This window comes from Garra rufa, chromosome 10, assembly GCF_049309525.1.
Source record: "Garra rufa chromosome 10, GarRuf1.0, whole genome shotgun sequence".
NCBI classification, from domain to species: domain Eukaryota; kingdom Metazoa; phylum Chordata; class Actinopteri; order Cypriniformes; family Cyprinidae; genus Garra; species Garra rufa.
Genome location: NC_133370.1, coordinates 37,128,994 through 37,155,493, shown reverse-complemented (window position 1 = coordinate 37,155,493; position 26,500 = coordinate 37,128,994). Strand labels below are relative to the sequence as shown.

At 37.2% G+C, this 26,500-nt stretch overlaps 1 protein-coding gene across 1 annotated transcript in view; it reads right to left on the bottom strand.

The window, feature by feature from the left end:
• Positions 1–26,500, bottom strand: part of dis3l2 (DIS3 like 3'-5' exoribonuclease 2) — an 86,785-nt gene that overhangs the window by 3,996 nt on the left and 56,289 nt on the right. The window contains 15 exon segments of the mRNA XM_073849320.1: positions 1,265–1,369; positions 3,921–4,025; positions 4,241–4,371; positions 7,486–7,633; positions 8,143–8,229; positions 9,695–9,878; positions 10,103–10,182; positions 11,855–12,088; positions 12,230–12,337; positions 24,480–24,592; positions 24,713–24,792; positions 24,930–25,103; positions 25,194–25,318; positions 25,320–25,424; positions 25,792–25,882. Coding sequence (XP_073705421.1) covers positions 1,265–1,369; positions 3,921–4,025; positions 4,241–4,371; positions 7,486–7,633; positions 8,143–8,229; positions 9,695–9,878; positions 10,103–10,182; positions 11,855–12,088; positions 12,230–12,337; positions 24,480–24,592; positions 24,713–24,792; positions 24,930–25,103; positions 25,194–25,318; positions 25,320–25,424; positions 25,792–25,882 — 1,870 coding nt within the window.

Here is a 26,500-nt window from a genome sequence, read left to right as displayed (position 1 = left end):
CATCTGAAATATTATATTATATTTTTGTAACTAAAATACACAAATACAAATGTATGCAATATATATAATATGAAATATATTTCCCTTATTACTACCAGAAAGCCAAATGGCTGGCATTTGTGACAGTGGTTTAGGGGAAACTAAAATCAGTCCTATTTTTCCACATATTAATACATTCATGAATTTTGTTAAGGTATAAAGATCGCTTCTTCTCCAACAACACTGCTCCGGAGGCCAAGCTGCACCTGAAGCAGGAGCTGCAGATGATGTCCAGAGCTGAGGCAGAGGGGAGTCGGGCAGAAGCTGCAGAACCTCCAGAAATCGCTAAGGAGCAGCCCCAGTCAGCACAGCTGCTGGCAGCAGATGCTGCCATTGAGCTCGACACACAGTCCTCGTGAAGACAGTCCTCTGAAGTACTGGGGTGTCAACAAAATCAGGTTCCCCACTTTGGCTAAAATGGCCCATAAATACCTATAATGCAGAAAAGCTACTTTTCTTAAAAAAAAAAAAAAAAAAAAAAAAAACTGCCACTCACTTTTTCGAAATAGGCTCCATTAAGTGAGTCGTCTTAGACTTGATGTTAATTCCTACCTCAGTTGCACTGACTGCCACAGTTCTATGTTGGTGGATGTTGTTAGTTTATTCAAATATTGTGCACTAAATAGCAAAGATGTTTATTAATGCCCCTTGTGTTGTCCAAAGCGGCAGAGTTTACAACAAACTGAAAAAAATACTTGAGTTGCACTGTCACTGTTTCATTTTTTTTTTTTTTTTTTATAATTATTTATTCTGTAATATGTTGCATACAACATGCTTTTCATTTTAAATAAAATGTTCTTAATTCCAAACTAGTCCCTTTTTTTTTTTTTTTTTTTGTTAAATTATATGACTAAAGCTGTTACCTGTAAAATTAAATCATGTTTTTATTAAGTACTCGGTATCGGCGAGTACTGAAATGCAAGTACTCGTACTCATTTTCAAAAAAAGTGGTATCGATGCATCCCTAGAGAAATACATAAACTACATGACCATATGGTGGTGAGATCAAAGGTTGTCGCCGCTGCCATGATGTTGCTAGGTTCTAAATAATTTTTAAGGGTGTCCCAGACAGTTGCTTGGATGTTGCTATGCAGTTTATAGGGCATTCTGAGTGTTTTTGAGTGGTTCAAGAACATTGTCTACACTCATTAAAAACTCACTAATGTAACAGAAATTGAGAAAACATTTTTTAGCAAACAGTGGAAAATTGGATGGAATAGCAGACCTGTTGTATGGACTCTGTACTATGGTCCCCTGTTTCCCAAACAAGCGTCATCTCTGGTCTCTTTCCCACTTTACTGAAGTGGACTGCCTTTAGTCCCTCTAATGACTTCAGGAGAAAGACAACACATTTATTATTCATTATGTCATGCATAAAAAAAAAACCAAAAAAAAAAAAACAAGGGCCTCATTCATGAAATTTGCGTATAAAACAGACCTTCCCAAAAACTGTCCTCCGGATTCACAAATACTTCATAAACATCTGATTTGATTGTTAAACATATGTGTTAATGAATTCCAATCATGCGTAAATAAAGCGCTCAGGCACGCTCATTCACAATTACAGAATCCCCACCTTTGAATTACAGCTATGCAAATTCGTGTCCAGGAATGCAGTGGAATATTCTGGTCTATATATCAGGCGCTCTTCTCAAAACAACCAGCTGGTAGCGCTGGAAAACTCTCTGTTGGCAGCGTTTTTCCAGCTGAGACACTTGCTATGATTTGGAATATCCACGGCAATGTATTACTAGTATCTCATTTTAAGAATTTTACTAAATATAAAAAAGCAGTAACCAGTAATATTGACTTCTCAATAGGCAGTCGTTGTACAAGTAGGATGGTTGGTCAGTATTTGCCCCGTCCCCCCTCTATTTATGGCTATGTAAATAGTGACAGTGAGAAGCGCTGTGTTTTACAGTTATCAACTCAGCTACAAAAAAAAATAAAAAAAAAATAAAATAAAAAAAATTAAGACAGCAAGGGCAAATGACCTTATTTATTAATTACGTAATTATTATGGTATTGCTTTAAAATTCAGTGTCATCAGTTTGCCAAAAGGAACACAGTACATTTTATGCACCATTTACCCCTGGTAGGGAGCAGGTGTACATTCTTTCGTACAAACTAACATTTTGAAAATACAAACATTTTCATGAATTTGAAAGTTTGTCAGAAAGGCTTTACAAATGATTTACACAATTTGTTCTGCTCGTGTTTCATGAATAAGGCCCAATGAATGTTTCCTCTGTTGTTGCCATTTATATTGTGCTGGTTTCCTTTCAGAGCTCAGTTCAATACCTCATTACAGTCAAAGAAGTTAAATTGTTTTTTAATATAACCTATGGGATACAGGTCAAGCAATTTGGTATAAAGACATAATCTAACAACAACAAGGCAGCATTTTGACATAAGATGAATGTTCCCATCTTTCTCATATTTTTGGAAGATATAAACTGTAACAATAACTATAAAAACTAGGGCTGTCTGAATGGCATCAAATAATCAACTAAACCTTATTTAACAAAGAGTGACTTGGTCAACAAATTTTATTTGTCAGTAAGTCCCCCCAAAAAAAGTTCCATGTCCATGACAGAAAGATCGTTAATGACTGATCCTTGAGGTAATTTCAGTAATTCAAATGTTAAGTTATCATTCATTGACCTCAAATGTGGTTTATAATTTAAAAGTGAAACATTTTAGTAGCAACTTCACACAGCCACTTGCCCTAATGTCATTTTTGATAAATGTGCGCTATTAGGTGCCAAATGTTTGTTTGGTACCCATTAACACGCTACTGCATGGCATCAAGACTGACATGGCATTTTTTTGTAATAACAGTGAAAACAAAATACATTGTCATATTAGCTAATGCAGATAAAGGCTACTACATCATTCTAAAGAGTAAAGTATCTGTGTTTCTGTATACTCACAATATCAACAAAATGTGTTTTTGTAAAATAAAGAAAACAAACAGAATGCACTTTTTGCCATCTCAGTGTCTGCAAACTACACCGTTTCAAAAAATGAAGCGAAATTCTAGCCAATAGGCTACTTAACTCAGACATGAGAAACATATCTATAGACAGCTTAAAATGTCTATATATATAATCCAATTCCAAACAAAAATTGATTATGTAAGCTCTTCAACTTCATCTTTGCAGTTGACACAGACTCAGAAAATGCTAGTTTATTAATTAATAATTATAATATCTTCTTGCTATTTTCTCCCGACACATTCATAGTCATTACTTTCGCAGGTGCTTTGCATTAAGCTTTATGCATGTGTTTGAGTGTGGAATAATGTATATTTTAAAGGGCCCCCAAGTATATATTTAAGTAATTAAATTAATATAAACATGGGACTAACCGACTAATGGCTTAAATGAACTGCCATTAGTTCTGCTAAAAGCTCTAATAAATACACTGTAATATTTGAGTTCTAAAATGACTGAAACAATATTAATATAACATTCCAATCTCTTCAGTTAACTGCCAATAACTCTTTAACAATCATTGGTTGTCAGTCCATAAAAAAAAAAAAAATAAATAAATAAAAATAAATAAATAAATTGAACATCCCTAGTTGACAACATATTTTAAGATGTCTACCATGTTCATAGCCTGTTTTAGCCTGCTTTAGTTGCGATACATGCACAAGTAACCGTCACTTTGTACTACTTTCACTGCAGAAAGGCTGGTATTGAAACAAGTACCTATTTTTTTTTTTTTTTTAACTATTACGGTCAAATATGGGGACAATATGTATGACTCCAATGTATTTTTACACTATTTTTATTTCTATTGTGAAATACATTTGACTATTTCTAAATGGTGAAAAGCTGTAAAAACAAATAGAAGTTGAATAAAGTCATACATACATTACAGTAGATTCGTTTCTGCACTCCATAGCGAAGCACAAGCACATCAAAGGACTGGTCTAGAACTCCCATGACCATAGCTTCTGAATCCAAAGGACCACACTCCTACCAACATCACATTCATAAATAGATGGTTCAGCTGTGTTTACCAACAACATTTTTGCCTTGGCACATTGGTAAGGTTGGTAAATCAACAACAACTATACTCTCACCATCAAGGGCAAAATGTATTTTGCTTAAACTTGTTCGAAGATTTTTGCTGTTCATCAGATTGAAGCTGTTAATGTTATAAAACCTGATCTTTTTTCTATGATACGTACCTTCACAAATACAGCAAAGAAAAGTTCAGAGCTCAACTCCTGGACTCTCTTTGAAGCAGTCTTCCTGTCGTTGCAGTGGGAAGCCAGTTTGTGTACTTCCTCTACTGAAAGACTCAGTCGTGGTCCACAGTCTGTAATTGCACAGACAGAATGAATATAAGGCTTCAGATAAAACCATTACAAAGCAATGAACATAAATGAACCCAGGACCAGGATTAAGAACCAGTGATTTAATGAAAATCATGTCAGATCTTTATGCACCTTTATAGTGACGCTGAAACCAACAAAATACAAGTAACAAACAAATTGATGCCTTCTCTCCAGAAACTAGGCTGAACGACAGTTTTCCAACATACACACACACGCACGCGCACAAATATTAAGCTCTTTTATTGTTTAAATGGACAACGTTGTTTTAAATGTTAAGTATCAGTGTACTGGATCAGGGCATTCTCTTAATTGACAGCGATTTCTTAACATTTACCAAACACCAACAAGGAAATCACTCACTGCTCTAGATTGAATAGCTTTTGTAACTTTAATAAACTTCAGTTTATACTGCAATAAATATATAATAAATCTCTGTCCTGATACTGACAATAAATATATTTATTTATTAGGTGGCCTTAACTACTATGTACTTGCATCATAAAATAAGTATAATGTACTTATTGTGGTCATATTGTATTGCAAAACACTTTGCTTCTATTAAGGTGGGATACGGGTAAAGTTAGGAACAGGTTTGGTGGTATGGGTAGGTTTAAGGGTGGGTTAATGTGTATGGGATAGGTCAACAGTGTAACTATAAATGTAATTACAGAAATTAATTTCAGATGTAAATACATATAGGTATTTGGAAAAAAATATAAGTACAATGTAAAAACGTGTATAAATAAAAAAATATAAAACATATATAATTATTTATTTCTAATTGTATATTGATACAATGGTACGTTCTGGTTCTCAAATCTGATTGGTTGAGAACCGTGAGATATTGTACTGGTATCGCTACAGGAACACCCTTTTCACAATGTTGTATTACTTGGCTTGTTCTAGCCGGATCTGTTTTTTTTCCCCCAGTGTCATGGTGGACGCACAAATTACGTATCATTTTATAAATATTATCCTTTTTGTGCACTTGTTTATAGTTCAAATATGCAGTTTGTTAATAAAGATAATGTCTATTTGAAAATTTGCTTCAGCGTTTTCGGACGTGTGAGATCCAGATGGTCAGCGGGCATTCTGCACTCATCAATCCGTTCGAGAGCGGTCTCACCATGGGCAGATCTTCTGGAATTTATCGCTGGCTCTGATATCTCTGTAGTGGTTACACAAAATATAATTCGGTATCTGTAAATTTAACGGTAGTCTTTGGTATCATTAATCTATTATTTATTCCAGAGAAGAAGATGCCTTAACTCTTGACTGAATTGCCTAGCAAAAATGTATACAAGCAATATTTTAAATAATGTATTTAATAATAGTGTTTAGTATTGAGAAACGTGCGTGTATTCGTGATGGTGATTTTAGTTACAATGCTCCGCCATTATATGGCGACAAGGACCATTGTTATGAGTGAGCAGTAAAGTGTGACTTTGGGACTTTTAAACTGAAGTTATTAAGCCGAAGTTATTTATAGCTTCGACAACAGCTTGACAAAGCGAATAAATGCACTGAACAGCAAAATCACCCTTAACCGAAACTATATTAACGCTTTCTTCAGTAAACATTCAAACTATGTCACTATCATTGTGAATATAATTAATGAATGCTCTATCAGATGCAGGTACGTTAAATCACTCGCTACAGTGATACAGTGAGGTTTTTATGCAGTAATACAATAGGCTTTCAATGAAGCAACTCAACGTTCGTTTGTTACTAGTTCTAAAGTGACATTTTTTAATTAGTAACAGAGGCTTATGCTCAGCTGATCAACCGTCAAACTTTGATTTAAATCTATGGCGGAAGGAAGTAGTTTGCACAAAAGAGGGCTTTTAAAAGACACTCCGTTGTTATTTTGTTTATGTATTTACACACTCATGCCGTCGAACTGTCCATCAAATGAGTAGATATATATGGCTATATATCGGCACTCTGTGATTACACACACACTTCAGAGGATATATTGATAATAATGTCCCAACCAGGTTCATCACTTGTTAGGTTCCCTTAGTGCATTTCTGTATTTTGCTGTGTTGCGATTATTTGCAGCGTGTTTGGATTTGCTTGTGTTGCGAGTATTTGCAGCGTGTTTTTGTTTTTGCAGCCAGTTTCTGTATTTGGTTGTGTTGTGAGTATTTGCAGCACATGTGCTGTCAAACTGATGAAGCCATTTTCATGTTTTTTTTTTTTCCTGTTTTAGCGCCACCAAGTGGTCAAACTCACTATTTTTTTGTAATTTGACCAACGATTAAGCCTATTCATGTGTGTTCCAAGTTCAGTGAAAATCTCACTCCATTCAAAAGTTACAGCAATTTGTGAAATGGCCCTGCCTACTTTGAACATTTTTGACATCCTGTTGTAAGTTTGAATCACAGATCGAAATTCTTTAGATAATATTTTGCCAGCATTCTGACGAAGTAATTTTTTTTTTTTTTTTTTTTTATACAGTTATTGCTGTAGTTTTAACATTATTATGAGAATATAAGATCATCTCTACAATTCACTTCAGCTGGCACTGGGGAAGTATTTAAGATAAAAGAAATCATGCATTGTGCCAAATACCAGACCATTCTAGCACTAAATCTGCAGGCCTCCAATAAAGAACTTAATCTTTCAGCACAACAATAATCTAAAACAAGTCAGCAAGTCACATTCTCTTTATTATATTCTGATTGGCTTCATCACTCTGTCTCCTCTCCACCAGTAAGCTGGTGTGTGGTGGGCGTTCTGGCACACTATGGCTGCCGTCGCATCATCCTGGTGGATGCTGCACACTGGTGGTGGATGAGAAGATACCCCTGACACTGTAAAGCGCTTTGAGTGTCTAGAAAAGTGCTATATAAATGTAACAAATTATTATTATTATTATTATTATTATTATTATTATTATTATTATTATCACATGCTAAACTGTGTTCACAGTGTTTACTCCATTCACAGCGCTCTAGTTGAGAATGTGCAAATGTTGCATAGTGGAAGTGTAGTACGGATCTCACTACAGGTAGCAAGGCATTGAAAACCCCTAGTGAAGTTGGAGAAGAGTCAACCACTAGCCACATGCAACCTCACTTAGAGTAACTTACTAAGGGAGGCGGCCAGTAGACGGTGCACTATGACATCAACATAGCGCCGTATAGGCGAAGTGAAGTGTGTGTAGAGAGGAACGTTCAGAGCATAATGACTGAAGGAATTCTCGTCTTTCAGAGCTCCAGAACAGAAATACAACGCCATCTAAACAGAAACACAAAATCAAATAATTCTGATTCGATCACAAGATCTTCAGTAGAAGTCACCACTGCTTCATTTCTAAGAATCTGACACATTAGCTCTGTTCCAATCCCAAATAAACTGCTCACCTAGATGACATTTTGAGGCATCTTGGACACACACAGGCTGTTCCAAATAGTAGGTAGAAAATTAAGACAAATCTATTACAAATGGTACCCAAAAAGGTGGATTATATGAACTTGTGGATTATGATTTATTTATTTATTTTAATATACTGGATAAACTACAACAACCAAAAAAAGATTTTACCCTTCACTTGTAAGTTTAGAGTATTAAGATTTGTGTGTTTAACTTTAAGATGGGTAACTGCCTATGTAAAAAAGCAAAGCAGCTCTCTAAGGTCTGAACCAGAATATTTTCTTGCCCTACACCTGGTTGACATATACAACAGAATAGCAGAATGGAAGAATAGAAAGTGGATTTAAATGCTGATAACAAGAGCACAACATTACCTGCATTGCCCTGGAGCACATGTGAGTGAGAACTTCCTTCCTGGCAGCTGCATACTTGTCATTACCAAGGTTTTCATTCAGACTCATCTGTCATAACAGATACAGATAGGTAAGCCCAAACACACAACACAGGGAAAACCTGGACCCCACACACAAATATCCTAACCTGCAATAATGAATAACAATGGGTGACAAGACTTGTTTTTGGTCAAGAATCTGGTTCTAGAAGTAAAAAGTCCCATTTATTTAGTTTTCTTTTTCTTTTTACAACTTGGCATACACTTTTATGGAGGCTTTTTGATTGTGAACTAGAGATTGAAAGTCACGTTTTCAGTGAAATCAGTGAAAAGCACTGTTGTTTCACAGACAAATTTGTGCATTATTTACTCTATATACAGCTGTATATATAAAAATATGCAAATGTATTTACATAGTACTTGAGAGCGGCGCAATACTTATAGATGGAGAATGAATTACAAAATGAATTACAAAAAACAGGTAATAATTCCTGTGTTAGCCGTTTAGGCTAGAGATGGCATGAGGGGGGAAACTGCCAAGCTGTTTATGCCTAGATTTTCTAGTGCACAGAGATCTGTAACATCTGTGGTGAATGTGAATGTCCCACTTCAGGTCCTGAGAGATTGTGGTGGCCAGGAACTTGAATGGCTCCACTACAGCACTACAGTGCTGTCCATGATGGTGAGAAGGTTCACTATCATCAGCTCCAAGTTGTTGTGACTACAGACAGCCAACTGCTCAACCTCTTGTCTAGAAGCACACTTGTCACCATCTTGGAGGGTCTAATGACTGAAGTGTCAACCTTCAGAAGTTTAACAGAGGGGTCTTTAGAGGTGCTCTCATCTGTGTAGAGGGAGAAAAGCAGGAGGGAGAGAACCCAGCCCTGAGGAGCTCCAGGGCTGAAAATGCAGGTGTTGGATGTGAGTTTTTCCAACATCACTATCTGCTGTCTGTCTATATAAGGTCCCACAATAAACAGTGCATGTCAGAGCACAAACCAAGCCATAAAGTTCAAGGAATTGTCTGTAGACCTCTGAGACAGGATTGAATCAAGGCACAGATCTGGAGAAGGGTACCGAAAAATTTCTGCAGCACTGAAGGTTCACAGAAGCAGTCTCTCTTACCCTTAATGGAATAAGTTTGAAACAACCAGGACTCTTTCTAGAGCTGGCCTTCTGGCCAAACTGAGCAATTGATAAGAAAGAAACTTGTCTAGAGTGGTGACCAAGAACCTGATGGTCACTTTAGTTGAGCTCCATGGCCATATATGCAGATAGGAGAAACCTACAGAAGGACAAACATTGCAACACTCCACCAATCTAGGCTTAATGGCAGTGTGGCCAAACTCAATTCTCTCTTCAGTGCAGACACATGAAAACACTTGGAATTTGCAAAAAAGGCACCTAAAGGCCCCTTAGACTCTGAGAAACAAGATTCTCTGGTATAATGAACCTCAATTCTAAGCAGAAGTCAGTTTGCCCGTGTTGGTTGTTGATGTTAGATGTAAAATCAAAAAAAAGCTTGAAATACCCACATGGAGTCCTCCAGATGTGTTGAAGTCAATGTCAAGGCCCATTTGGTCACAGAACTCCTGCAGGTCATCTACCATCTTGCTCTGGGGTGGCGGGTGCCTCCGCAAGATGGCCAATTCTGGATAGGTGCGGTAGATCAGATGGGCAGCCGCCATGTTTGCCAGCAACATGAACTCCTCCACCAGTCTACATGACAAGGCATGCAATTCATTCAGGGAACATTCATGCAATACAAGGACCAGAGTTAACCACTTTAAGACCACTAAGAATTTGTAAACAGAAAAATCATAGACCTGTACAAAACAGGCTTTAGACAAGAAAACATGCATGCCTTCTTACATAGTTCAATGTGAACATTTTACAAAACCCACAATCAGAGTGACGGCAACAGCTATTGTTTGCATTCTTACTTGTTGCTGTCCTGATATTGATAGACATAACAGCCCTGAGGCATGCTGGACTCCTTATCAAGGGTGAAAGATAGTTTAAGCTGTAACCAGGAAAGAACAACAAATTGATTAGGCAAACTTTACAGCTACTGTCATTAAAACAGATCACCAAAACATGCAGTTAGCAGAGTGCTTCATGCACATATTGTAGGCATTATTGTCATTTAGAATAATCCATATTCATTAGCATTAATCCAAGGGTAAGTACGTAATATTAGTGAATGAGGTCCAATGAGAGATTCTGCAGGTCTAATTGCTGGGTTTGATGAACATTTGCAACATTAAAATTATATTCAAAAATTCTGTTTGGGACACTAAGCGGCATCAAATTTAATGTCCACAAGAAGAACTGTATACTCCAGAAAAATTAATTATAAACAAGAAAAGCATGCAGTGGGCTTTGTACCAATCTTAAGCCCATCAACAGGTATATAGCATTACACTGGAAAATGACTGTGGCGATTAATTTATCAGTTAGCAACAAGTTATTTAACACCAACTGATGCAGTAAATGGCTTCTAATTTCTTAATCATGTCAGAAGACATCCTGTGTTCATGGAAAAGATGTTACTCTGTTCCAGAAGGGTCAAATTATTGGCAGAAATATAAACATGTATTTTGATGAAAGCCAAAATATTAAATGTCAATATTTGTAAATATTGTAAATATATGTAAATATTTACTGAGTAATCCACTATTTTGTAGAGGGAGGTCAAATTACAGAGGGATAAAAATTACTTTAGAAAGTCAGCAACATCATAATGTTATTTTTACACAGAGATTGGTAAGTCTATTAGTAAAATCTGCTGACTTTAACAAGCTTTGCTGAATTTGTGCCAATGGTGACCATTCAAAAATTGGGGAAACAGCACTTCAATTTTTTTCTCCTTAAATTACAGGCATGCAAACTTAAAGATACAAAGTATTAAAGATATCTTAATGCCTTTTAAAATATCGGGTCTTAAACTTTACTTTTGCCATCTTTATTTTTAATGCCCTATTTGATTGGGTTCCAGAGATGTTGGAATTTCCATATGGCTCCAGTGGTAAATCATTAAAGTGTACACATTTTCAGTGGCCAAAAACCAAATGTGTGTCAGTTTGCAAAAACGAGATACTGAAACAACAAGACATAACAAAAATGTCTGATATTTGGTCTATATTTCATTACTTTCTTGCATTACATTTAATGCATTTACATGTCTTTATTAATAATATCATTAAATGAACACGCCACTATATTTGAAAATAGGCTTTTTGAAATTGTCCAACTTCCCTAGAGTTAAACAGTTAGGTTTTACCATTTTTGAATCCATTCAGCTGATCTCCGGGTCTGGCGGTAGCACTTTTAGCATAGCTTAGCATCCAACGTAATAATCGAGGAACTTTGCTGCCGTACCACTTACTTTTAAAAGTACAAATATAAAGCTTTTGCTAGATACATCTACCATGTCTCTGTGTCATTTATTGGCTGAGTTTCAGTTCATTTTATTGACGTGTTCCTGAATTAAGATCACGGAAACCAAGGCGGCAGACAGCACACCCAGTTTGTTTTCTTTATTTTGCAAAAGTTTTTTGTTCTTATGTATACAAATAAAAGTAGACCCTTTACAGGTTTCGATTGATGTACTGCTTATTATTTCTTTTGGGGTTATCAGAGAAACTACCACAAATAAAGTGTGACCATAGAGATGAGATTGATGATGCACTTACCTGGTTAAGCTGTAGAGCGCCGTCCTCAAAGCGCTGGGCTCTGAGTTGTTTGGCAATATTGTTCAAGTTGAGAATGGCCTCTTGTATCTCTTGGATGCTGTGGTCTGGGGAGCAGGGTGGCAGCTCTTCAGCACTGAAATGCTTGTCAGGAGCTTCAATCATACTCTGTGCATGATCATAACTCATCTTAATGCAGGAACAGATGACAGTTCGGCCAAACCACTCACTTAGGATCTAAAGAGTACAGAAAAAAAAAATACTATAGTAAAAAGGAAACAAGGGGGGTATAATACTATCTCTATTGCACATTGCCCTGAGTATTTTAGTGCTTTGAGATTTGATTTCAGTAAGAGTGTAAGAGGTAATTTGGCTCACCTTTCCTTCTGGAGAAAGCTTCCAAATAACAGAGAATGTCAGTCGATCGGTCAGAGGATTCAAGCTGCACAGCTCCTCACACAGAAGACGAGGCAACATGGGAATTACCTACAGTCAAAAAAAAAAAAAAAAATTAATCAAATCAAATCAAATCAAATATAAAAAAATAAATAACACATTTGTTTTGAATCTGAATGGATGATACAAACGCACTATTCTATCAATGTAAAATGACATCCAACTTAATGAAATTTAAGTCATAATACTAACACTAATACTAATACTAAATATAATAATTATAAAAGGTGTCATTCACTGAATTGGTACATTCATTAACAAATGAATGAACTTTCAATTAGAGACCAGCAGTCCGCGGGAGTACCGCAGGACCCGACGCAACAGTGCGGGGCGGGACAAAACTTGATGGGCGAGGGCGAGTGCGGGTGCGGGCGGCTAGAGACTCGTGTGTGTGGGATGTGGGAAAATAAAATGATTTGCGAGACTCCCGCAAAATAGAAATATCTAAACATAAAATATCTATTAAAAAAAAAAAAAAAAAAAAAAGAAAGCCAAATCAGGGGTGTTTAAGAGAATCCACTCACTGCTCAAAAGTTCTTGCACAGTGCTGAATATTGCATGCTCACGAATTACAACATTAAGAAAGATTGATTGTGCATATTCATTGTTATTCAAGAGCTTCATGTGATCACGTATGAACTGAGATGTCAGTTTTAAAGGAGCTTATTTGTTTGCTTGCATTCTGCCATGGATGCACGCAGTAGCTCAAGCTTGCTTTTATGTGAAGAATAACAGTGGTTTGTCAATGTTGATGCTTAGCCTAAATAAATATTTTATCGAGAGCATTTATGCTGGGGTCTAGTGGAACTTACAAGATGTTACATCCGTTTCATGTAAATTTGATCGATGTACTAAAAAAAAAAAAAGCAGGCTTTTGCGGGAGCGGGACAAAACATGAATGTCATTGGCGGGAGCGGGACGAGACAACATATTTATGTGGGAGTGGGACAAAATCTTGCGGGAGTGGGACAGTAAAATCCGTCCCGCGCAGGTCTCTACCTCCAGTACTGTACAGACGCAACAGTTTATTCTGCTTTGGTTTCATTTGGGACTATCATAGTGGAGTAATCAAGTTACTTAATTATGGGGGTAATTCACCCAAAAAAAATATTTCTGTCACCATTTACTCATATTTACTCAAATCGTTGAAAGCAACCCAAACACTTTATATGATGAACAGATTTGGTTATATGTATGTATTTACTTATAAATATATACATAGAGCTCATTAAATGTGGAAAGCTCAACCGTGGTTTGTAATTGCTTCTATTTATATTACACACACACACAACATATGTTGACATGCCAATCAGCTAATCAACTCAAAACACCTCCAAAGGTTTCCTGAGCCTTCAAAATGGACTCTCAGTTTGGTTCAGTAGGCCAGGGGTTCTCAAACTATCTGGAGATAGGGACCCCTTATAGGGCAGAAAAAAATTCCAAGGAATATAGTGCAAAAGGATTTTTGATAAGGATAATATAGTGCTAAAATATAAAATACAATGACAATGCACCAATGCAGTAACAGGCAATAAAAAGAGAGTATGTTTACCCAGTTTAACAATTAACACTGCAGAAACATTGGAACACAATGAAAATATTGCAAAAGATGTTTGATAAGGATAAGTATAGTGCTCAGTAGGGGTGTGACGAGACACTTATCTCACGAGACGAGACGAGATTTTGGGCTCACGAGAACGAGACGAGACGAGATTTTTTAACTTTTTTAAATAAATCCTCAATGATGAAATATATAGGGGACAATAGTATTTTATTCAACAAAAAACACAAAATGCAAAAAAATAAATAAATAAATGTAGGTGCATTTTGATAGGAACTTGTACTTTATGAAATTAAACTTATATTTTAATGAATTATATGCAGTAATAAAAATGCTGCATGATTCTGGGTAAACTGAAAAACAATTTTCTTTTATAAACTGGAGATCACGATTCTGAAGAAAAAAAGGATTAGAAAATTAAACAAAATGGCATAATTTACTATTGGTTCTGAAATAATGTTCATTGCTTAAGTCTGAAAAAAAAAAAAACTAAAAAAAATGAAGGAGCCAGTGTCTCAATTAATAAAGACTTTCACTATTGGAATCTCTTGAATGTTTAATTCAATGACAAATATTTTTTAAAACGTGCAGTTGTCGCCCTCTCCTGGTGAAGAGAATAAACGTTACTCTACATACGTGTTATACTTTCGTTTTTGATCGCTACTGACAATAAGTGTGTATATCCAAACTATAAGCTTTTATCCCAGTACTTATGTTATTTAAATGTCTGTAACAAAGACATGATGATGATTATGTGGTTAAAAAGACTGTTTGTGTTGCTTTCTGAAACCACAGCAGTAAGAATGCAGATTCGAATGTCTTCAATAACGTTCACATGGTAAGCGTCAGTGGAGCGCGTGAAACAGTTGTAACTGACAATGCTGAATCACAGTCATTCATGAATAAGATTGCATGGGTGTTTGAATAGAGATCGTGATATTTTTATAACTATTAGTCATGCAGCCCTAATGTAAACATTGCAAAATGTTTTGCCATGATATCATCACGTTCTCGCAAGACCAGTCAGATCTCGCGGGACACATCGGAGTCTCGCGAGATCTCGTGCCACGAGATCTCGTCACACCCCTAGTGCTCAGATATAAAATACAATGACAATGCACCAATTTGGGATTATCAATACTTGTCCTTTTTAAATATTTATCCATTGTGGATTCTAGCAACGTTAGATTAGCGTTTTTATAGTGCTTTGACGGATTGACGTAATGTAACAACCAAGTTTCTATTAGCCCAGAATTAAAGCGGGGGGAGTGCTGAACATAATGCGCCGGATTAATTGGCTTTCATTCATTAGCTGGAGACGTGAAGTTAAAGTCTGAGGGAAATGTTTTGACAGATTGATACGGTGACGCATTGCTCGCATTGCTGCCACACACATATTTTTTTTCCACACTTAGCTATGTGGTTATAACGACATCTTTTCTCGTAAAAACGACATCTTTTCTCGTTAAAACGACATCTTTTCTCGTAATAACGAGATATTATGTCATAAAAACGATCTGATATTCCTGTTATAGATGATATGATTATATTATGTGAGCGAGCTAAGCGTTTGTCCGCGCTGCCTTCGCCACAGTCCTGACATAAAGGAGGATGCACGTTGCTGGAGTTATATAGAAATACACTGTTTTAATAATTTAAATGTAATGGTTTCAATTGTAGCGGCATGTTTATTAGGATTAATCTCCAATCTGCCCTCAGACCCAGAAGATTTAAGATGATCAGATGAAAACTGTTATTTCTGAACAATCGACTCTGAGCTTGGAATATTATTTGGATGAAAGTTAGATTTTACAGAAAATTGAAATAAGATCATAAAGAAATAAAAGAGAAATGACAAACGGTTTGATTGTATTATGATAATAATAATTTCGTTCTGTTTCAAAAATGAACAAAATTAATTTTTAGTATTTTTGTCCGTGGGTAAAAAGAGAGCTTTAATAATTATGTGGGCGGCAATGAAAAGCCACTTTTCAACTCAACCTGTCTTTACTGTCTATCGCATCATCCAGAATAAATACAAATACAAAAATACAAAAATCTAGCTTAATTTCGTTTTTCCTTTTCTCAAACAAAACGAAACAATATTAATATTATTATTGATAATAATAATAATAATAATAATAATAATAATAATATTAATAATAATAATAATAATAATAATAATAATAATAATAAAGCTATTATTATTATTATTATTATTATTATTAGGCCTATTATTATATTTTTATTATGAATTATATTTATTTCTGGTCGTATTTCGATTTGCTGTTAAATCAATCAAAAAGTTGATTATTCAGAATTAATAGTTTTGATTATCTTAAGATTTTATAATAAAAATAATAATACGCCTAATAATAATAATAAGCATAACAAAAAATATGAGTGGCCTATTATTATTATTTCATTTTGCTTGAGAAACGGAAAAACGAAAAGCTCGATTTTTCATATTTTTGTTCTTGGGTAAAACACATGAGCTTATTGCTTGAATATTAATTTAACATGCCTGGGCGGCCTTGATACTTAGTATGATTATATACAAATGATAAATCATTTATTATACATTATTAAATTGTATCTTTAGCTGAATCAAGCCACAAATCTGTACTAAAGACTGTACACTACCTCTTGTTGGATTTATACGAATTAAACACAATTTTGTTTTCGATTCTTTTATTGACGTAGACCTTTCAAGCTGCATAGAGACATAAATTGCGAGAGCGCACCCTGTATTTTTACAAAGGCAATTTGTAACGTTTTGTTGTTATTGTGGAAGTACATAAAATAAAGCAAACTTTTATATTTCTTTCCTCTGTAATCACAATGTAAGGGATCGCGCTGGTGCCGCCGACCCGAGAAGTGCAGTGTTGCGCTTCATATATGAGACTTGCAAAGAAACGTTATTGTGACTAATTTGCAGAGCGGTACATCAGACAAACATGTATTCTGCATGATGGGATAGACAGTAGACAGGCAGAGTTGAAAAGTGGCTTTTCAGGGCCGCTCACGGACAAATATTAAAGCATAAGCACTCTTTTCATGAAAAAAAAATCATTTATTTTTCATTTTTTAAACAGAACGAAATCATCATCATCATAACACGATCAAACGTGTCATTTTTCTTATTTATTGATACTATAGGCCTACATTTTCAGTAAAATCAAACTTTCATCCAAATAATATTCCAAGCTCAGAGTCAAAAATAACAGTTTTGATCTGATCATCTTAAATCCTCTGGGTCTGAGGGCAGATTAGTATGGAGATTAATCCTAATAAACAAGCCGCTACAATTGAAACAATTACATTAAAATTATTAAAACAGTGTATCTCTATATAACTCCAGCAGCGTGCATCCTCCTTTAGGTCAGGACTGTGGCGAAGGTAGCGCGGACAAACGCTTAGCTCCCTCACATAATATAATCATATCATCTATAACAGGAACATCAGATAGTTTTTATGACATATGTCGTTATTACGAGAAAAAGATGTCGTTTTAACTAGAAAATTATGTCGTTTTGACGAGAAAAGATGTAGTTTTTACGAGAAAAGATCTCGTTATTACGACATAGCTGAGTGGGAAAAAATAAGTGTGTGGCAGCAATGCGTCACCGTAGATTGACGTAATGTAAAAGCCGAATTCTCATTGGTCTAACGTTTCACATGCGGGAGTAATGACGATGGTCCCTGCACTTTCTACGGGTTTGATTATATTTTGTGGCAAACTTTCCACAGACCCCCAGGAAGTGCGCCGCGGACCCCACTTTGAGAACCACTGCAGTAGGCTACACAATCATGGGGAAGACTGCCGATCTGACAGTTGTCCAGAAGACAATCACTGACACCCTTGTGAAGGGTAAGCTACAAACATTAATTGCCAAAGATGTTAATGTTAACAGAAAGCTGAGTGGGAGGAAAAAGTGTGGAAGCAAAAGATGCACAATCAACTGAGAGAACAGCAGCCTTGAGAGGCTTGTCAAGCAAAATCGATTCAAGAATTTGAGTGAACTTCACAAGGAATGGACTGAGGTCAAGGCGTCAAGAGCCACCACACACAGACGTGTCAAGGAATTTGGCTACAGTTGTCGTATTCCTCTTGTTAAGCCACTCCTGAACCACGGACAACGTCAGAGGTGTCTTACCTGGGCTAAGGAGAAAAAGAAATGGACTGTTGCCCAGTGGTCCAAAGTCCTCTTTTCAGATGAGCGCAAGTTTTCTATTTCAATTGGAAAAGAAGGTCCTAGAGTCTGGAGGAAGGGTGGAGAAGCTCATAGCCTAAGTTGCTTGAAGTCCATGTTAAGTTTCCACAGTCTGATTTCATTTTCCAGCAGGATTTGGCACCTGCCCACACTGCCAAAAGTTGGTTAAATGACCACGGTGTTGGTGTGCTTGACTGGCCAGCAAACTCACCAGACCTTAACCCCATAGAGAATCTATGGGGTATTGTCAAAGAGGAAAATGAGAAACAAGAGACCAAAAACCGCAGATGAGCTGAAGGCCACTGTCAAAGAAACCTGGGCTTCCATACCACCTCAGCAGTGCCACAGATTGATCACCTCCATGCCACGCCAAATTGAGGTGGTAAATAAAGCAAAAGTAGCCCCTACCAAGTATTGAGTACATATACAGCAAATGATCATACTTTCCAGAAGGCAAACAATTCACTAAAAATGTTTTTTTTTTTTTGGTCTTATGAAGTATTCTAATTTGTTGAGCTAGTGAATTGGTGGGTAAAAGAACCAAAGACTACTTCAATCTGTTTGCACTGAATTTATTTAATACACAAGCTTCACAATTTGAGTTGAATAACTGAAATAAACTTTTCCACAACATTCTAATTTATTGAGATATACCTGTATGCATATGTATATATGTGTACATGTGTGTGTGTGTATATATATATATATATATATATATATATATATATATATATATATATATATACACACATACACACACACACACACACACACATACACACAGAGTGCCCTCCACTAATATTGGCACCCTTGATAAATATGAGCAAAAGTGGATGTGAAAATAAATTTGCATAATTTATCCTATTGATCTTTCATTAAAAAAAAAATTCTGAACTGTCATTGAAGTAAATCAATAAAACCTATGGGTGAAATCTCATTATGAAATGTTTTTCTCTAGTTCAAGTTGGCCACTATTATTGGCACCCAATTATTGCAACGTCCTTTTCCCAAGATAACAGTTCTGAGTTTTCTCCAACAATGTCTAATGAGTTTGGAGAACACCCAACAAGAGATCAGAGGCCATTCCAAACAGAATCTCTCTAGATTCTCCAGAATCTCTCTAGATTCTCCAGAATCTCTCTCTTCCCAGCTTCATGTTGGTGCTTCTTCTCTTCAGTTTCTATACAGGGTTCAGGTCAGGAAACCGGGACGGCCATGGTAGAAGCTTCATTCTGTGCTCAGTGACACAATTGTGTGTTGATTTTGATGTTTGTTTTGGATCATCGTCCTGCTGGAAGATGCAACCATGGCCCATTATAAGATTTCTAACAGAGGCAGTCAGGTTTTGATTTTTTAATCTGCTAATATTTGATAGAATCCATGAAGCCATGACTCTAAACAAGATGTCCAGGACCTCCGGCAGAAAAATAGGTCCACACCATTAGGACCCAGCAGTATTTTTAACCGTGGACATGGGGTATTTATTTATTTATTTTTTATCCCTGTCTGCACCAAAACTATCTAGATTCCCAAGTCAGGAAAGGGCTATAAAATGTTTTGAAGTTCCAGTGGCTACAGTGCAAAGTATTCTTAAAAAATATAAGACGTTCCGCACTGTGAAAAATCTCAGAGGACATGGTTGGAAGCCAAAAGTGACACCTGTGCGGGCCAGGAGGATGGTGAGAGAAGTAAAAAGAATCCAAGGATCACCACCAAGGTGAATGTGGATTCTGCTGGTGGCAACATCTCAAGGCAGATTTTGACCCATACAATGTATTTTTGGCTATTGCTACAAATATACCCGTGCTACTTAAGACTGGTTTTGTGGTCCAGGGTCACATACATATTCCAACCACATCCTCTGAGATTTTTCAGTGCGTAACGTATTGCCCCAAATTATTCATACCAGATAAGATAAGGACCAGATTATTATTATTATTTTTAATTAAGTATAAGTTAAAAGAACAGCATTTATTTAAACTAGAAATCTTTTCTAATATACACTACTGTTCAAAAGTTTGGGGTCAGCAAAGACTTAACATAATAAATCAGCATAATAAAATGATTTCTCATGTGACACTGAAGACAGGAATAATGGCTGATGAAAATGCAGCTTTGCATAAAAAAAACATATTTTAATGTATATTAAAATAAAAACCATTGTTTTATATTGTAATAACACTTTGCAGTATTACAGTTTTTCTGTATCAAATAAATGCAGTCTTGATAAGCATAAGACACTTTAAAAGTCTTACTGCTTCCAAACTTTTAAGTGGTAGTGTATATATGTATATAACACTAGTGTTAGAGGGTAAAGTGTTTTTTTTTTTTTATTAAATATTTAATTTGCCTGAAGAATTATGGTTCTCATGATCTCATTTAGAAATCCATTTATTTTGTAAGCATAGCAAGCTCAAAATAGTCTACAATAAATCATAGCGTAGCCATCATTTGTAGACTGGGACAAAGATTTATGTGCTCCTAGAGATCAATAACAGACCAATGAGGTTGCAAAACACATGGTGGAATGTGTTTACATCTCACAGAGCAGACAGAATGAACTCAATAATGAACTAAAATTTACATGCACAGACAAAAATGTAATCAAACATTGAGAACAATGTGTCATGTTAGATGGATCAAAAAATGTGAAAGAGGTGCGGCCTAATGGTAAAAGACAAATTAACCTTTTTTTTTTCTTTTTTTTTTTATAGTGCACTATACATTTGACACCAAATCTCAAAGTGCTCCAAAGATCAAACAGATAAAAATAAATACAAAAAACAAATACACAGACACTTAAAAATACGCTTTTCTGAAAAGAAAGGTTTTCAGTTCTCTTTTAAAAACATCCGTGGTCTTGGGAGCTCTGAGTTGTTCTGGGAGGGCATTCCACAGACGAGGAGCTGATGCTTTAAAAGCCCTGTCACCCATAGTCTTGAGCCGTGTCCTAGGTGTAACCAGGAGATGCCGTTCGCCTGCTCTGGTCCGGGTGGAGGTGTGTGGGGAAAGGAGATCAGTGAGGTATGTGGGGGCCGCGCCGTGCAGACAGTAGTGAGTGTGCAGGAGGATCTTGTATTCTATGCGTAGGTGAACAGGGAGGATTTTAGAATAGGAGTAATGTGCTCATGTTTCCGCACCCTCATTAGGACCCTGGCAGCACTATTCTGCACAAACTGGAGCTTTTGGAGGCTCCTGCCAGGGATTCCCAACAGGAGTGCGTTACAGTAGTCCAGCCTGGAGGAGACAAAGGCGTGGACGAGATTTTCTGCAGCTGAAAGGGAAAGAGAGGAACGCAGTTTGGAAATGTTACGAAGGTGAAAAAATGAGGTTTTACAGATTGAGGTGACATGATTGTCAAAAGAAAGGTAGGGGTCAAACTTGACCCCAAGGTTAGTAACGGAGGGAGAGAGGGAAATAGTATTGCCAAAAAATGAAACAAGTGTAATGGGAGAGGAACGTAGTTGGTGAGGCGTTCCAATTTGGATGGCTTCTGTTTTAGAGCCATTCAGCTGCAGAAAATTTTGATTCATCCACGCCCCGATCTCCTCCAGGCAGGAGGTGAGGCGGGAAATGGTAGCAGAGGGGGAGCCGGAGGGAGTGATATGAAGATAGAGTTGTGTGTCGTCAGCATAGCAGTGGTAGTGAATTCCAAGGGGAAGCGTGTAAATTGTGAAAAGGGTTGGACCGAGTACGGAGCCCTGGGGGACCCCACAGGTAACAATGTGAGGTGAGGATTTTGCCTCCCCCAAGGCTACACACTCGGTCCTATCTGTGAGGTAGGAGCGAAACCATTTTAAGGAAGTGTCGGAGAGACACCAATATAGTGTTGAAGTCTGTGAAGGAGGACGCCATGATCAACAGTATCAAACGCAGCAGAGAGGTCGAGGAGAATGAGCAGAGAAGTGGAACCGGAGTCAGATGCCATAAGGAGGTCACTGGTCACTCTGAGGAGGGCTGTCTCTGTGCTGTATTGAGAGCGGAAAGGGGTGGGTTTTTTAAGAAGAGGTTTGATGATAGCTGTTTTTAGGGCTGTTGGAACATTTCCTGTTTGCAGTGAAAGGTTTATCAATTTAGTTATAAGAGGGCTAATGGAAAAATGGTGGGTTTTGAGCAAAGCGGTGGGGAGGGGATCAAGAGAGCAAGTGGATGGTTTAGATTTACGAATGATATTCTCGACCTCCTGCTGCGTTGTAGACGAAAAATTTGACAGTTTTTGCGTGATCAGTACTGTAGGGATGTCGGGAGTGGAACATGTGGGAGGAGAGAGAGCTGAACGGAGACAGTCTATTTTGGAAGTGAAAAAATTCATAAATTTATTGCAATTTGAGCCAGTGTGGCTGAAAAATGAAGGAGTCTGTGGTTTGAGAATGTGGTGAATTGTAGAGAACAGTTTTTTGGAGTCACCTGCATTGTTGTTAATCAACATGGAATAATGCTGTTACCTAGCCTTTGAGAGAGCTCTAGCATAGGCCCTACGATGCTCTCGGTAGGCCAACTTATGCACCATCAAGCCAGATTTTTTATAGGCGCGCTCCAGGACACGACCAGACTGCTTCATCTTTCTAAGTTCTCCTGTGAACCAGGGTGCGGACCTAGAAAAAGTGACAGTCCGGGTTTTAACTGGGGCATGACTGTCCAGAATGGAGCTAAGGCTGGTGTTGTAAAAATTCACAAGTTCATCCATTGACAAATCTGGAGAAGGGGAGAGAAGATGTAAATCCTGACTAAAAGAGATGAAGTCGATGTTCTTGATATTTCGGAAATTCATCTGACGTTTTGGTTTATGAAAAGAAGATGACAGTGGAATTTTGAATAATGTTGCCAGATGGTCAGAGACGCCAACATCATACACCTCAAGGCCAGTAACTGTAAGAGAATCAGTAATCACTAAATCCAGTATATGGCCTTTAGTATGTGTTGGGACATCAACAAGCTGATGAAGATTAATACAGTCTAATGTGTATTTGAAGTCAGATGCCAGTCGGCAGGACTGGGAGTCCATATGTACATTAAAGTCACCAATAACTAAAATGTTGGAGTATATTGTACAAAGGGAAAAACTGTGTATGTCAGAGATGAATGTTGGACGTGGTTTAGGCGGGCGATAAATGAGAGCTATTGTTGCAGAAAACGGATGTTTACAATTAAAGACAAGACTCTCAAATGTGTCCGTATTGGGAATGGCCACGGGGGATAGCACCAGATTGCTGCGATGTATTACAGCAAGCCCCCCCACCCCGGCCAGTTGTACGAGGCTTAGAAAAGTAACAATACCCAGGTGGGCAGGCTTCATTCAGAGAGGAATAGACATCAGGCTGCTGCCAGGTCTCACTTAGGCAGAGAATATCTATCCCTTTGTCCAAGATGTGATCATGTATGAGTTCGGATTTATTTGACAATGACTGCACATTAAATTGTTCAATAATAATGTGAGTTTTGAGGTCCAGTTTGTTACAAGGACGTAGGACGCTGTGATCCATTCCAGGTTTTCTGTTGTACCAATCGGAGTTAACTGTTCCTCCAGTGGCGGCGCTCTGATGACGTAATCCAGGTGTGGCGTGGCGTGAGGTCGTCCAGAGAGATGCAATGTTGCTGTGGTCACCGTGTTTGGACACAACAAACCGGCGACCCGACCCTCTGTGGATATACCGTGTTCGGCGTGGAAGATCCAGTTGTGAATGGATTCCAGTGCTGCTGGAAATCCTGTGTTGTTCCATTGAGATGTCGGTCGTCAACATAGTGCGTGGTTGGGCACCGCTGCTCGCGGTTAGCCAAGATCCAGGAGGGCAGTGAGGTATGATAGTCACACACACAACCAAGATGGTCCACAGCATAATCCACGGCGTCAGGAAGAATATCATTTCTTTGCAGATATCCGTTTAAAGGCGGAGGTATTGCAGAAACCGATGAGCTCGAGAAAGCCCATTATTATAACCTCGCCATAGCAAGGTGGCAGGTAGGCGTCAAAACTTCATGGCAGTCCAAAGGATAAACTGGTATACTTACAGTCTATTAATTACTGTAGTGGACACATCCAGTATGTAAAGAAAAACCGGGAGAAGCGGCGAACAATCAACGCCAGCGTCCTCTCCCGTGCCGATCGCCTCCATCATCACTGTATTCCCTAACAAGACATATAGTCTCAGTTCGTTAACTGCATGTTAATGCTTTGTTTTCCTCCAAACATGGTAATGTCCAGTACACATCACAGCTCAAATTACAGATCAACTCCAGAGCAATTTAAGGACCTACAGAAACATTTAATTCAGTGACATCTAAAACTGCCATTGCTTCTGCACTGCAACATTGCTGCAAAAAATTTAAGGGACTTGTTTGGTGAATGTGTGTAGATGGTGTAAAGTGCAAAAGTAAAAAATCAAATTAGGACTTGTACCTTTTGGACCAGATAAACACTTGTGGCTCTTCTACCAGCGATATCATCCAATACATTTCCATCCTCCACAAAGTAACTCACATCAGCTATATGAACACCAACTTCAAAACTGCCTACACGAGGAAAGGAAGAAATTAAATTATTATTATATATTTATTTTATCATAAAGACCTGAATTTTTAAAGGCATAACAAGCTTTTAATGAGCTTCAAAGTCAAAGGAAGCACACATACCATCTGAGAGTTGTTTGCAGGATAGAGCATCATCCAGATCTCTGGCTGTAGCTGGGTCGATGGTAAACACACATTCTTTTCTTAAAAATAAATAAATTAAACCAGAACAAAAAGTTTATATATTTTTGTAAAAATACAATTGAGTCATGAAACATGAAAAAAAAAATAATAGTTATAATATTGAGTGCAGATGGGTTGGGACAGGATAGTAGGTTACCTGAGATCTTTTCTTCTAGAGAGCTCATGAGGAGGGATGCTCCAGGGCAGATCTTGGGGAAGACAACTCAAGACCTCCTCTGAAAATTCCGAGAAGTCAACATCATATTCAGTCATGATGCCTTCTGTTTCTGGTTCTATTTCACCTGCCTGCCCTAACGTTTTTGCAAGCCGCCTAGAACCAAAGAAAAACTACTTTTTATAAAGGATGATTGCTCATGTACACTCTATAATTTCAAGGAAATACTGGTAACCCAGATCTCACCCTTGAGCAAAGTTGTTGTCTGCTGGCCAGTGTGTTATTCTGCAGATAAAGAGTGTGTTTTCATAGTCCCCAGGTCTGGAGATAAAGTCTGCAGGACAGTCTGCTAAAGGAACATTTACTCTAGGGGATCCGATGGTCCACAGGAGAGAACATTGCAAAATTTTTGTTGGGAAGAAATTTGAGGAAACCTGATGCTGCCCTGGAGTGCTTTTGCTCAATAATGAATACAACCTAAAATCACAACATTGCATGTACAATTATACACATCAGAATAAATAAAGTCATGCTATTTTGGGCAATCTCTAAATGTATTATCAATATCATAAAGTTCAAATTCACTCCATTTACATAATGCATGTTCTTAATGCTATTGTTCATTTATCAGTGACACACATTATTCCAATGTTGAAGAAGAAAAAATGATAAAGACAGAACATTGTGAGGAAAAAAATTGTGCAGAATTATCTCCATGTATTTCAAAAGTTAAGTTTACTAAATGGTTACATTCATGTGAATGTATTTTTATTTAAAATTGTCATGAATAATGCTGATAATATTGATATTGTCTTGAGTGAGCATATATCCTTTCAAACAAGACTTACCTTTCAGTCCTTTGCATAGCTCTCTCTGAACTTGATCCAGAAGTGTTAAATGCACTTGCATGTTTGACAGATTGCGTTGTGATGGGGCTAAAATACCGGGGGGGGGGGGGGGGGGGTGATGGGGGGGGGGGGAGAGGGGAAGGAAGAGAATATTCTGTAATTGTAATATAATTGTGATTGCTTACAGCTATTTTCATTGTATTTTCTTTCAGATGAGAATGAGAACTGATAATATGATATATATCGGCTTTCGCAATCCGCAAGGCTTCAGTGACTGACGGTAATGCAGTCTTAGTTTATTGGAAAACACAAACATGTACTGCTCACATATTATTGTAGCCCAGTTTGTGATGAATACAGTGTAATCAAACTTAAGACATTAATATATTTTTAGGATACTGAAGAAAAAAAAAAAAAAAAAAAAAAAAAAAGTCAGGGCATGTCAAATCTTCTCTAAGGCCTCAAAACACCCTCAGACCCCAGAGGGTTAAAGAAACAAAAAGTTGCACTGCTTAATTTAAAAAATTCGTAGTACAATCTGTGCCGTTCAGTGTGACCACCGAATCACTGTCCTAATATAAGGAAGATGATGTTTTACGTAACTAATGTGTGTGAAATGCAAAGTCTATAGTTTATATAATAAATAATATTTTAGTATCCATATACGTCGCAAATATGGAAAAAATATTTGTGCCGAATGAGAGA